Here is a 12,686-nt window from a genome sequence, read left to right as displayed (position 1 = left end):
TAGATTTGCATTGAAAATATTGAAATCCACCTCCGGTTTAGTAATTGATGTCTGTCTGACTCATTATCCAGATTATTACAAGACTACTTGCCAAATAAATAATGAAATGCACATGAAACAATGATTTGAGTTGAAATCATTTTATTAGCTTACTGGTAGAGATCACACGGTGATCTGAGAAGCAGAAGAGATAACTCGTAATATCCGGATTAGCAGAAAAATGGCTCAAGCTGTAGGATGACATGAACCAGATATCACTCCTCTGCAAGTCTAAAGCCCAAAGTATACCCTGGTCAGACTCAAACGCTGAGGGTCAACGTTGGAGTCTTCGAGCACTGAATGTGTGCAGCCCCAATTTTTCTAACCACACATCTTTGAACACACAGACTGTGCATGTGCCTGGAATAATTTGCACAAAAGTGGATCCACAAGGTTGCAGTGCTCCTATTTGAACTGTTGCTGTCACAAAGAAATTATAGATGATGCAATCAGTGCTAAAAATCAGTTGACAAAGGTTAAAAACATCAACAGGTGATATGCAGATCATGAGCTCGTGTGTGAGGAGGTCAGGAGTTACATGTAATTGTAATTTGTAAATAAAAAGTCTGAAGGAATATAAAGACATCTTTATGGGTTTAAACTCCTGAAGAGAAATAGTCCGCTGTCTCGTATAGTTTTACCGCGCATACACCAAATGTCTGTGTATGCGCGCACAATCAGTATGGAGAATACTTTGACAGGCTGTCGTTCTACTGTACGGAGACACTGAGCGTTCGCATCAAAATCAAAGTATACTTTGGGCTTTATAGTGATGCTCTCGAGCATTTCGTGACAAAGTCTTAATTTGTGTCTTTTTTAATTTATTTTCTTTGATAGATCTGTGAAAAGTTATTTAGCCTTTTTATTAGTTACCATGTAAAAGTGGCATATATCCCCATGAAACATTTCCAAATTATACATGGCTTCCTAGTCACTCACCACACCAACAGTGTACAAATCATTTTGCACATCCCTAATTTGAATGTGCACACAATTAGGTGCACTATCCCTTTAAGTGAGTATTCAGTAAGAGATGCCCTCATTGGCTCACAGATAGTTCAGATAGGACCTGGCTGAAAGAACAGCTTGTTTGTTCAGTGATGATATAGACCTGAAATGCATCACAGGCTACCTGCAAATTCCACACTCATATGAGACAAAGGCAGGCAGAGGAGAACATGAGACATACGGAGGAATAGAAAAATGTAGAGTGACACCCTTGGATATTGAAACAATAAACTCCTTCACCGAAATGTTCTTTTTGACCGATTTTGAGCTACATGAATTCAGACGCTTCCCTAATTTCACTGGGAAATATGAGCTCTGCCTCTCGCCCAGCTCTCACCCTCATTCAGTGTCCATACTCAATTTCTGCAGTGACACAAGGGATAATGTACAGTCTAGCGATGGGCATTTTGTGTACTTGAGTACTCGTCAAGTTCATGTCTATGTGTATATATATATTTAAGACATGCGTCTTTGGCTGCTGCATTGTATTTTGTTGTTTTTCCAGTGTCTTGTATATTCATTATTTTAGGCTGTTATTATGTAGTCTGTTTAAGAACAAAAGTACAAAAATGTCATAGTTCATCCATCCATCCATCTTCAACTGCTTATCCGGGACCGGGTCGGGGTGGCGGCAGACTAAGCCAAATGCAGCCTATATGCCCTTTTCCCTGGCCACATCCTCCAGCTTATCCTGGGGGATCCCGAAGCATTCCAAGACCAGCCAAGTGATATAATCCCTCCAGCATGTTCTTGGTCTTCCCCAGGATGATCTCCCAGTTGGATAGTCCAAGAACACTTTTGCAGGAAGGCATTCTAATCAGATGCCCAAACCTCCTCAATTGGCTCCTTACAATGTAGAGGAGCAGCTGCTCTACTCCGAGTCCCCCCCGGATTTCAGAGCTATACATATGCAACCTTGACATCCACTAGGCTGCATATTACACAACATAACAAAGACATAAGTTTCATAATATAATACAAACGATCAAGGATGCTACTAAATTACTACGAATACTAATGATCAATAAAACTGATAAACATGACCATTTTAATCTTCAGTAGGGCTGCCCCCTGATTGTTGACCAAGTTTTGATTGGTCTGTTGGTCTCAGAAGAAACTCCACAGAAAAACGATGAACATCGGTATTAGCGCCGGTTGGATGCTAGGTGGTACTACAGGGTAATTTTCGTTAAGCAAGGTTAGGGTTCAGCCTACACAATAAAGCAAGACACCTTGATTTCAAACTTTGAACTTTATTTTTAATTTATTTTAACTCAAATTTCAAATGAAACTGGAAAAAAATAAGTGCATTTAAAATGTGTTGCTCAACAACAGTTGTGAACATCTCTCTGGCAAAGAACCTACTTCATGTGCATTCTCTACTGGTCGTGTATTTCGTTATCCAGGAAAATATATCATGTGTGTGAAATAAATTTGTTTTGTTCCCTCCTTCACAATATATATATATATATATCCAATTACATCAGAAACTCCGGGCTGAGGGATTAGTGAATATTCTTGCTTTAGTGATTTTGCATTGAAAATTTATTATTTATTTAAAAAAGGAAAAACTTAAATCAATTCTAAATTCAAATTGCACTCCAAATGAAACGGAAAAAGCAATTAAAATAATTAAGTGATAAAAAGAATAATATATATATATACACACACACTCACCTAAAGGATTATTAGGAACACCTGTTCAATTTCTCATTAATGCAATTATCTAATCAACCAATCACATGGCAGTTGCTTCAATGCATTTAGGGGTGTGGTCCTGGTCAAGACAATCTCCTGAACTCCAAACTGAATGTCAGAATGGGAAAGAAAGGTGATTTAAGCAATTTTGAGCGTGGCATGGTTGTTGGTGCCAGACGGGCCGGTCTGAGTATTTCACAATCTGCTCAGTTACTGGGATTTTCACGCACAACCATTTCTAGGGTTTACAAAGATTTGTGTGAAAAGGGAAAAACATTCAGTATGCGGCAGTCCTGTGGGTGAAAATGCCTTGTTGATGCTAGAGGTCAGAGGAGAATGGGCCGACTGATTCAAGCTGATAGAAGAGCAACTGTGCCTGAAATAACCACTCGTTACAACCGAGGTATGCAGCAAAGCATTTGTGAAGCCACAACACGCACAACCTTGAGGCGGATGGGCTACAACAGCAGAAGACCCCACCGGGTACCACTCATCTCCACTACAAATAGGAAAAAGAGGCTACAATTTGCAAGAGCTCACCAAAATTGGACAGTTGAAGACTGGAAAAATGTTGCCTGGTCTGATGAGTCTCGATTTCTGTTGAGATATTCAGATGGTAGAGTCAGAATTTGGCGTAAACAGAATGAGAACATGGATCCATCATGCCTTGTTACCACTGTGTGGGGGATGTTTTCTTGGCACACTTTAGGCCCCTTAGTGCCAATTGGGCATCGTTTAAATGCCACGGCCTACCTGAGCATTGTTTCTGACCATGTCCATCCCTTTATGGCCACCATGTACCCATCCTCTGATGGCTACTTCCAGCAGGATAATGCACCATGTCACAAAGCTCGAATCATTTCAAATTGGTTTCTTGAACATGACAATGAGTTCACTGTACTAAAATGGCCCCCACAGTCACCAGATCTCAACCCAATAGAGCATCTTTGGGATGTGGTGGAACGGGAGCTTCGTGCCCTGGATGTGCATCCCACAAATCTCCATCAACTGCAAGATGCTATCCTATCAATATGGGCCAACATTTCTAAAGAATGCTTTCAGCACCTGGTTGAATCAATGCCACGTAGAATTAAGGCAGTTCTGAAGGCGAAAGGGGGTCAAACACAGTATTAGTATGGTGTTCCTAATAATCCTTTAGGTGAGTGTGTGTGAGTTTATTTAACAACAATCTGTCTAAACATCATGGTGGAAAATTACTAGTTCACTAAATGAAGACATAAAAACAATTCTAAATGTAAAAATAATCATTATAATTATGATATTATCAGCTATTGCAGGGTTTATGTGCATGGGGCATTAAATGGAAAAATTAAGGTCTTAAATGGTATTAAAAAGCATTAAATGTTATTCCTACAGGCATTAAAAATGTTAGATAGTTTTTAAAAAATAATATTACCAATTTATTTTGAATATAGCCTTCACAATTAATAACTTTTGATTTGCTGTCGCAAAATATGTACATTGGTGTGATAAACACGCGGATCCAGTTTGGTAATTGCCTCCGGCCGGTGCAAAATTGACGTAACGCCGGATATTTGAACAGCGGCGGGCTGGGACCTGGAGGAGTTAGAACAGAACGTAAATTTAGTAAAGTTGCAAAGAAAACCGAGTAATTTCTATAGCACTTGAATTTTGCATCCATTAATTTCCAGCCTTAAAAAGTTCCTAAAAAGAGTTTTTCCTTCACTGTCCAGACTGATAGAATTTGTGGTTATAGTTGAAGGAGGTCACGTGTATTCGATGGCGGTACAATTTACACAAACAGAGACATAACGGCTTTTTTTCCAGTCATGGACTGATTTTTCAGTATGCTTATAGCATTGAATATCTAGTTGATTGGTACTATATTAAATTACATTTGACATATCTGCAAATACATTTTTATATTTTAAGCTGTCTCCTGAGCCATTTCTAATTCAGTTCAGAGTGATACCGTTTATTTCAATTATGTAGATTGTCTCAAATATCCAAGATTATCATCATTGCGTCATTGTCAGATTGAATGGTTGCAATTGGGACATGGGCTTTTTAAAAATGTATCGTTTGTATATATATGTGTGTGTGTGTGTGTCTGTGTGTGTATATGTATGTATGTGTATATATACATACACACACATTTACGTGGTTCGTCATGGGTCATGTATGGCATTAAAAAGCATTAAATTAGATTTGATGATACCTGCAGAAACCCTGTACTAGTCCACTAAATGATGACATAAAAACAATTGTAAACATAATTATGATATTATCAGCTATCGGTGATCACGCTGACCATCGTTGATCCCCGAGATCATCGTCTGTTTGCTCGAATGTGCATTTCTCTCTATAATTGAACACAATGTTCAGACAGACTCTTGCTGGTTTTTCCGACACATTCAGAATCATTACCGCTTTTCCCGATGCGTGCGCTTGTAAAAATTATATTTTAAAGGCTCATTATTACAGTTTTTTATTTCTCTGTAATGTAGAATGTGTTAGCAATGTTACTTATAACGGGTTTTCAAATTGTGTGAAAGTGAGCCTCCCCCTAGAGAACTTGAAGACAGCTGTGCAACCCCCTTTTTATATGAACATTCCATTTTAAATTCTGATTCATTTAACATACTTTGTAACACGTTTTTACCACATTCAAGCAATTGGGAAAGTGTTAAAATTACCTTCTGAACAGAATCCTGAGTCAAAAAATTAAAGTCAAGTCAAGTGGTTTTTATTGTCGTTTCAACCATATACAGTTAGTACAGTACACAGCAAAACGAGACAACGTTCCTCCAGGACCATGGTGCTACATGAAAACAACAAAGGACCAACATAGGACCACGTGAGACTACACAACGAAATAAAATACCTATATAAACTACCTATATATACCTATATAAAGTGCACGTGCAAACATGTGCAAAAAGTACAGGACAGTACAACAAATTACTGACAATGAACAGGACAATAGACAGTGCAGCGCCGACCAGTACTCAGTAGTGCAAAAAGATGACAGTTTCTAAAAATGTAAACATAACATACTATGAGATAATGTTCTATGCACATAGCAGTTATTGAGGTAGCAGACAGTTATAAAGTGACAGTAATTAAAGTGCAACTCAGGACACGTGTGTGTGTGTGTCAAACCAGTCTCTGAGTATTGAGGAGTCTGATGGCTTGGGGGAAGCTGTTACACAGTCTGGCCGTGAGGGCCCGAATGCTTCGGTACCTCTTGCCAGACGGGAGGAGGGTTAAGTGTTTGTGTGAGGGGTGTGTGGGGTCGTCCACAATGCTGGTTGCTTTGCGGATACAGTGTTTTTTGTAAATGTCTTTGATGGAGGGAAGAGAGACCCCAATGATCTTCTCAGCTGTCCTCACTATCCTCTGCAGGGCTTTGCGGTCCGAAACGGTGCAAGTCCCAAACCAGGCAGTGATGCAGCTGCTCAGGATGCTCTCAATAGTCCCTCTATAGATTGTAGTGAGGATGGGGGTTGGGAGATGTGCTTTCCTCAGCCTTCGAAGAAAGTAGAGACGCTGCTGGGCTTTCTTGGTGATAGAGCTGGTGTTGAGGGACCAGGTGAGGTTCTCCGCCAAGTGAACACCAAGGAATTTGGTGCTTTTGACGATCTCCACAGAGGAGCCGTCGATGTTCAGCGGAGTGTGTTCACCTTGTGCTCTCCTAAAGTCAACAACCATCTCTTTTGTTTTGTCGACATTCAGGGACAGGTTGTTGGCTCTACACCAGTTCGTCAGCCGCTGCACCTCCTCTCTGTATGCTGACTCGTTGTTCTTGCTGATGAGACCCACCACGGTCGTGTCATCGGCGAACTTGATGATGTGATTCGAGCTGTGCATTGCTGCACAGTCGTGAGTCAGCAGAGTGAACAGCAGTGGACTGAGCACACACCCTGGGGGCCCCAGTGCTCAGTGTGGTGGTGGTGGAGATGCTGTTCCCGATCCGGACTGACTGAGGTCTCCCAGTCAGGAAGTCCAGGATCCAGTTGCAGAGGGAGGTGTCCAGGCCCAGCAGGTTCAGCTTTCCAATCAGGTGCTGGGGAATGATTGTGTTGAATGCTGAGCTGAAATCTATGAACAGCATTCGAACGTATGAGTCCTTATTGTCTAGGTGGGTGAGGGCCAGATGGAGGGTTGTGGTGATGGCATCGTCCGTTGAACGGTTTGAACGATAACGCAACCTGCAGTGGGTCTAGTGAGGGGGGCAGCTGGGTCTTAATCTGCCTCATGACAAGCCTTTCGAAGCACTTCATGATGATGGGTGTAAGTGCGACGGGACGGTAGTCGTTGAGGCAGGACACTGAAGACTTCTTTGGCATGGGGATGATGGTGGTGGTCTTGAAGCACGTTGGAACGACGGCGCTGCTCAGAGAGATGTTGAAGATGTCGGAAAGAACATCTGCTAGCTGGTCTGCACATCCTCTGAGCACTCTGCCAGGAATGTTGTCTGGTCCAGCAGCCTTCCGTGGGTTGACTCTACGTAGAGTTTTCCTCACATCTGCCGTGGTAAGACAGAGCACCTGGTCGTTGGGAGGAGGGGTGGACTTCCTCGCCATCACGTCGTTCTGCACTTCAAACCGAGCGTAGAAGTCGTTCAGCGCATCTGGAAGGGAGGCATCTTTGTCACAGGCAACTGATGTTGTCCTGTAGTTGGTGATGGCCTGGATGCCCTGCCACATGCGCGCGTGTCACCGCTGTCCTGGAAGTGACTGTGGATTCTCTGGGCGTGTGGCGCTTTGCCTCTCTGATTGCCCGTGACAGTTTGGCCATAGCTGTTCTTAGGGCTGCCTTATCGCCTGCTCTGAAGGCGGAGTCTCGGGACCTCAGCAGCGTGCGCACCTCCGCAGTCATCCACGGCTTCTGGTTGGAGCGTGTGGTGATGGTCTTGGAGAAAGTGACATCATCAATGCACTTACTGATGTAGCTGGTCACTGATGCTGTGTATTCCTCCAAGTTGGTAGAATCGCCATATGTTGCAGCCTCCTGAACATGTGCCAGTCAGTACACTCAAAACAGTCCTGAAGAGCAGAGATGGCTCCTGCTGGCCAGGTTTTCACCTGCTTCTGAAGCGGTTTTGTGCGTCTGACGAGCGGTCTGTATGCTGGAATTAACATAACAGAGATGTGGTCTGAGTAGCCGAGGTGGGGCGGGGCTCCACCGTGCACGCGCCTGGGATGTTTGTGTAAACAAGATCAAGCGTTCAGCCCCTCTTGTTGCAAAGTCCACATACTGATGGAATTTAGGGAGCACTGTCTTGAGATTTGCATGGTTGAAATCTCCGGCGACAATAAACAGTCCGTCGGGGTGAGCGTTCTGCAGTTCGCTCATAGCCCCATACAGTTCACAGAGCGCTTCCTTAGCGTTAGGCTGGGGAATGTAAACTCCGGTTATTCAAACAGTGGTGAATTCCGTGGTAGATAAAAAGGTCTGCATCTAACAGTCACAAGCTCCAACAGCGATGAACAGTAACTAGAGACTAGCATAGAGTTCTTGCACCATTCCGTGTTGATGTAAACACACAAGCCACCACCGCGAGTCTTACCGCAGAGAGCTGTATTTCTGTCGGCACGAAACGAGGCGAGCCCGTCTAGCTGAATGGCGGCATCCGGAACTCTGTCGCTGAGCCACGTCTCCGTGAAAACAAAGACGCAGCAGTCACTAAACTCACGCTGCGTAGCCTGCTGGAGTCGGGTTTATTGTCCAGGGAGCAAACATTTGAGAGCAGGATAGACGGGAGAGCCGGCCGGCTAGGGTTTGTTTTTAGCCTAGCATGGATCCCCGCCCTCTTTCCGCGCTTCCGCTTTCGCGACACCGCTTACGACGTCCTCTCCCCCGGCCACCGGCATCAGGCAACGCCGAGGGCTGGAGGCCTGGTCTCCGCAGCAAGCCGAGTACGCGTAGCGCCTCCTGCAGGTCATCATGCAGCTTGGTTTTTGCATGAGTCTTATATTTCAGTAGTGTCTGGCGATGGTAGACACGAACACCGGTTGCTCCGATGTCCATGTGTTGCAAAAGTCGGGCTTTTTTAACAAAAATAGCACCATTGTGGATCCGGAGTGGCCGCTGCGTGCTACCGCGCCGCCATCTTGGAATCAGAACAGTAGATATTAGATCTACTAATATCTACTCTTATATAATATCTATAGTAGAAAGTAGATATTCTCAACAGCCCTATAACCAAAGAGCTAACAAAATCAGACACACAACGAGATCAGCACGATGGACAGCGCTGTTTTGTCACCCTATCAAATGCGTAAAAAACACTTCCATATAAGCCTACGTTAAGCAAAAAATAAAAACATCTGATTGCCAATTCATCATTTTCATTGGCCCTACATCAGTGGGAACGGTGAGTCCTACTTTTTGATGCACACAGGTGATTGATGCGGGGCTGCACGGTAGAAGGGAATTAATATAAATCGTCCTCCATGATCGGTATGCCTTGATCGGTATTTGCTTTTAAGCAGGGTCAAAGTGGAAAACCCGCACTCACGTAAGTAGGTGAAGGGGATGAGGACTTTCATAGCCAAGAGAGGTGGGTAAACGCAGTCCTATACGTAAAGCAACGTGACATGATCTGCCTTAGTATTAACAGAGCTAAAAGTCTAGATTACTCTCTTTTGTGTTTGCAATTCTTTCAGCTTTCTGTCCAAAAATTCCAGTGGCTTGATCACGAGACTAGAGCTTGCCCTCAATGTGACCCCCCCCCCCATATATATATTTAAATAATTTAATTAATATCATAAACGTGCGACTAGTCAACAAATGGTTTAAACTAATGACTACTAGTTGACTTGTAAAATATTTGGTCGGGGCAGTCCTAGTCTTCAGAACGCTAAAGTATATTCTGAGGGAATGCCAATCTGTTTTTTGGGAATGCCAAACTGTTCTGTGGGAATTCTAAATTTCCTACCTGTCCTCTGAGGGGCTCTGTAAAATATCGACACCATCTCAATACTTTAAAAACAGTGTTTTTCCCCTCACCTCTACTACTTTGTAAATAAATTAATAAATGGTCATTTTTGATCAATAAATGAAGTATTCCAGACCGCTGTGCAAGACGTTTACGGTCTAACATCATGACATTGATTTGTCTAATGAATTTGCTCTTCACTCATCTCAGATTTCTGACATACTGTCCTGCCAAGCGGATTAGCGCTGATGAAGCTCTCAAACACGAATATTTCCGTGAGACCCCGCTCCCCATTGAGCCCTCCATGTTTCCCACCTGGCCAGCCAAAAGCGAGCAGCAGCGGGTGAAGAGAGGAACCAGTCCGAGGCCGCCGGAGGGAGGCCTGGGCTTTAGTCAACTGGTACAAAAATTTTAACAGCTTTTTAAAGTTGACCTGATTCATTTTTTTTAATACACGTTCACTTTCTTATTGGGAACAATTCATCAGTGCATGTTATGGATGTCAAAAATAAAAAATTAAAAGTCGCCCTACTTGATTTTCTCTTGTAATATCCTATTTCACTCTGTTGACCAAGACTAATATTTCTTAGTGCCCAGTTCATCTAATTCTTTATCACTTTATCTTAAATATTCCAAATGATCTTTTCTGTTGTCTTCCTCAGGGTGATGATGATCTTAAGGATACTGGTTTCCATCTGACCACTGCTAACCAGGGCGCCTCCAAAGCTGGTCCAGGATTCAGCTTGAAGTTCTGACCTCGAGCGTCCGTCCCAGAGCTAAAAGCTTTCTGTCATAATGTGACATGATGGTCAGACTGTTTGAGAATGACTCTCTGCGAGTCCACTGAACTTGACAGGGACTGAGAGACTCTGCAGAGCTGTTTTAACACCGAGGAAGTTCGAGTTCAAGTTCCTCATGGTCATTTGAAATATGACAGCACTGTTGTTTGGTTGTTTTTATTTCTTCCTCCTTTAGTCTAGTTTTAAAACCAGCGGCAGGAAAGAGATCATTTTTCAGACTTTTATTCTGACTTGTTCTGTGTCTGTAATTGTTGTTGTCTTATAATGTAATGTCAAAAACCATTATCATATGTGTGACATCATAAGAGTATGAAATAAAGCCATTTGAAAAACCTTTTTCACTTATGGTGCACTGATCTGTTTACTCAAGTTAAAGTTGAATTATGTTTAAATGCTTTTTCCTAGGGAGGGTAGAGTCACATGGGGTAACCTCCTCATGGTCTCTATAATGTGGTTCTCGCTCTCGGTGGGGCGTGTGGTGAGTTGTGTGTGGATGCCGCTGAGAATAGCGTGAAGCCTCCACACGCACTACGTCTCCATGGTAACACACTCAACAGTCTGACGGTCTCGGAAGTGGAGGCAACTGAGATTCATCTTCCGCCACCCGGATTGAAGCGAATCACTACGCCACCACGAGGACTTGGAGCACATTGGGAATTGCGAAAAGGGGAGGGGGAAAATGCTTTTTCCTATCCCAGCTTGAAAACCATGAAAGTTCTGTTATTATATACTCCATGTGATTTCATCCCATGCTTTATGCAAAAGGAGAGGTTTTAATATCGTGGACCATCTTTTTTATACAATGGCAATGGAAAGTGCCTCCAGTGTTTCCCATTAATTACCTAGACATTGGTGGCCACAGTTTCATAATGAACCAAAAATATTTTTCACTTTTCATAACACAAAAGATGTTTAACGTTGGGTTTTACGCAGTTGTTTCAGCAATGCATCTCTCACTCCCAGTCAGTCATACTTTAATTTTTAATAGCTTACTGAAAACTTAAAAACTTTTAAAGCTGTTAAAAAAAGTACTGAAGTACAAATAAATGTTACCAAGCTTCTCTTAGTGCTTACGAATGTATATGCCTGTAGAAGATGAAAGCAGGAATGACAGTCACAATGGTTACTTTTGTGATACTATTGGGTCCTTTTTTTTAAATGTTATTGTGAGGGACAATCCACTGATATTGTACTGAAAAAATGGGACACAATATTCATGAAAACGTCTTGTTTCAAATACGTCTTATACAGGTTTGGAATGACATGAGGGTGAGTAAATTGACAATTTTCATTAAAAAAATTATTTTCCTTAAAGATGGCGTGAATGTGTGCAGGACTATCTGTAGTAATGGAATACTTATGGAGGACGTTAAGCATGCATGAAAACTTGCTTTTAAAGGACAGTTAAGACTAAGGAAAAACTAATTATTTATTTATAGCCACAGTTTTCCTGACCAACCACTGGGCGGTATAATGATTTGGTGACTGAAATTTTTGTTTTCCAGAACACTTTCACATTCAGGAAAAAGGTGAATGGATGTTTTTTTTAATGTCATTCTCATACCCCCATTTATTCTAAATAAGGTTTGTAATCACTTGTTTTCAGCTTTAATGGGGAATTTGGAAGTATATCGTTTGCTCGCATGACTGTTCTTGACAAAAATACGGCGTAATTTAAACCACAAATTGGAATAAGCCTGTACCAATATCCTTGACAGTTGCAAATGATTTTATAGTGCATAACAGTCTGGTTCTGGAACTAAAATCCCATTGATTTTTGAGTCACCTGTAAATCTTTATACAGACCATGAGGTCTGATCATTAATAGAAGAAAAATGACTCCATGAAAACCATCAGTCTGTGGTTTTTTATCAATCATTTTAAGTAGAGGGATTCTTGGTGAAGAACTGCACTACCCATGATATGGCCAGCAGCCTACCCTGTAGCTCAAGACTGGTTATCCACTAAAGCTAAGCGGGGTTGAGCCTGTTCAGTTTCTGGATGGGAGACCTCCTGGGGGAAACTAAGGTTGCTGCTGGAAGAGGTGTTAGTGAGGCCAGCAGGGGTGCTCACCCTGTTGCCTATGTAGGTCCTAATGCCCCAGTGTAGTGACGGGGGCACTAAAAAGGCACTCTCTTCAGATGAGACGTCAAACTGAGGTCCTGACTATCTGTGGTCATTAAAAATCCCAGGACACATCTTGAAAAGAGTATGGA

The 12,686-nt window shown here is 42.4% G+C and overlaps 1 protein-coding gene across 3 annotated transcripts in view; it reads left to right on the top strand.

Moving 5' to 3' along the window:
- LOC127630623 (cyclin-dependent kinase 11B-like) overlaps nt 1–10,798 on the top strand; it is a 61,768-nt gene extending 50,970 nt beyond the window's left edge. For all 3 annotated transcript variants that reach the window (XM_052108244.1, XM_052108243.1, XM_052108245.1), the window contains 2 exons: nt 9,881–10,070; nt 10,333–10,798. In XM_052108244.1, the coding sequence (XP_051964204.1) occupies nt 9,881–10,070; nt 10,333–10,425 (283 nt within the window). In that variant the 3' untranslated portion in view covers nt 10,426–10,798. The remainder of the gene's footprint in view (nt 1–9,880; nt 10,071–10,332) is intronic.
- Nucleotides 10,799–12,686: the final 1,888 nt, after the last annotated feature.

The sequence above is a fragment of the Xyrauchen texanus genome, chromosome 37 (genome assembly GCF_025860055.1).
Source record: "Xyrauchen texanus isolate HMW12.3.18 chromosome 37, RBS_HiC_50CHRs, whole genome shotgun sequence".
Lineage (NCBI taxonomy): Eukaryota > Metazoa > Chordata > Actinopteri > Cypriniformes > Catostomidae > Xyrauchen > Xyrauchen texanus.
This window is presented reverse-complemented; position numbering and strand designations above follow the sequence as displayed.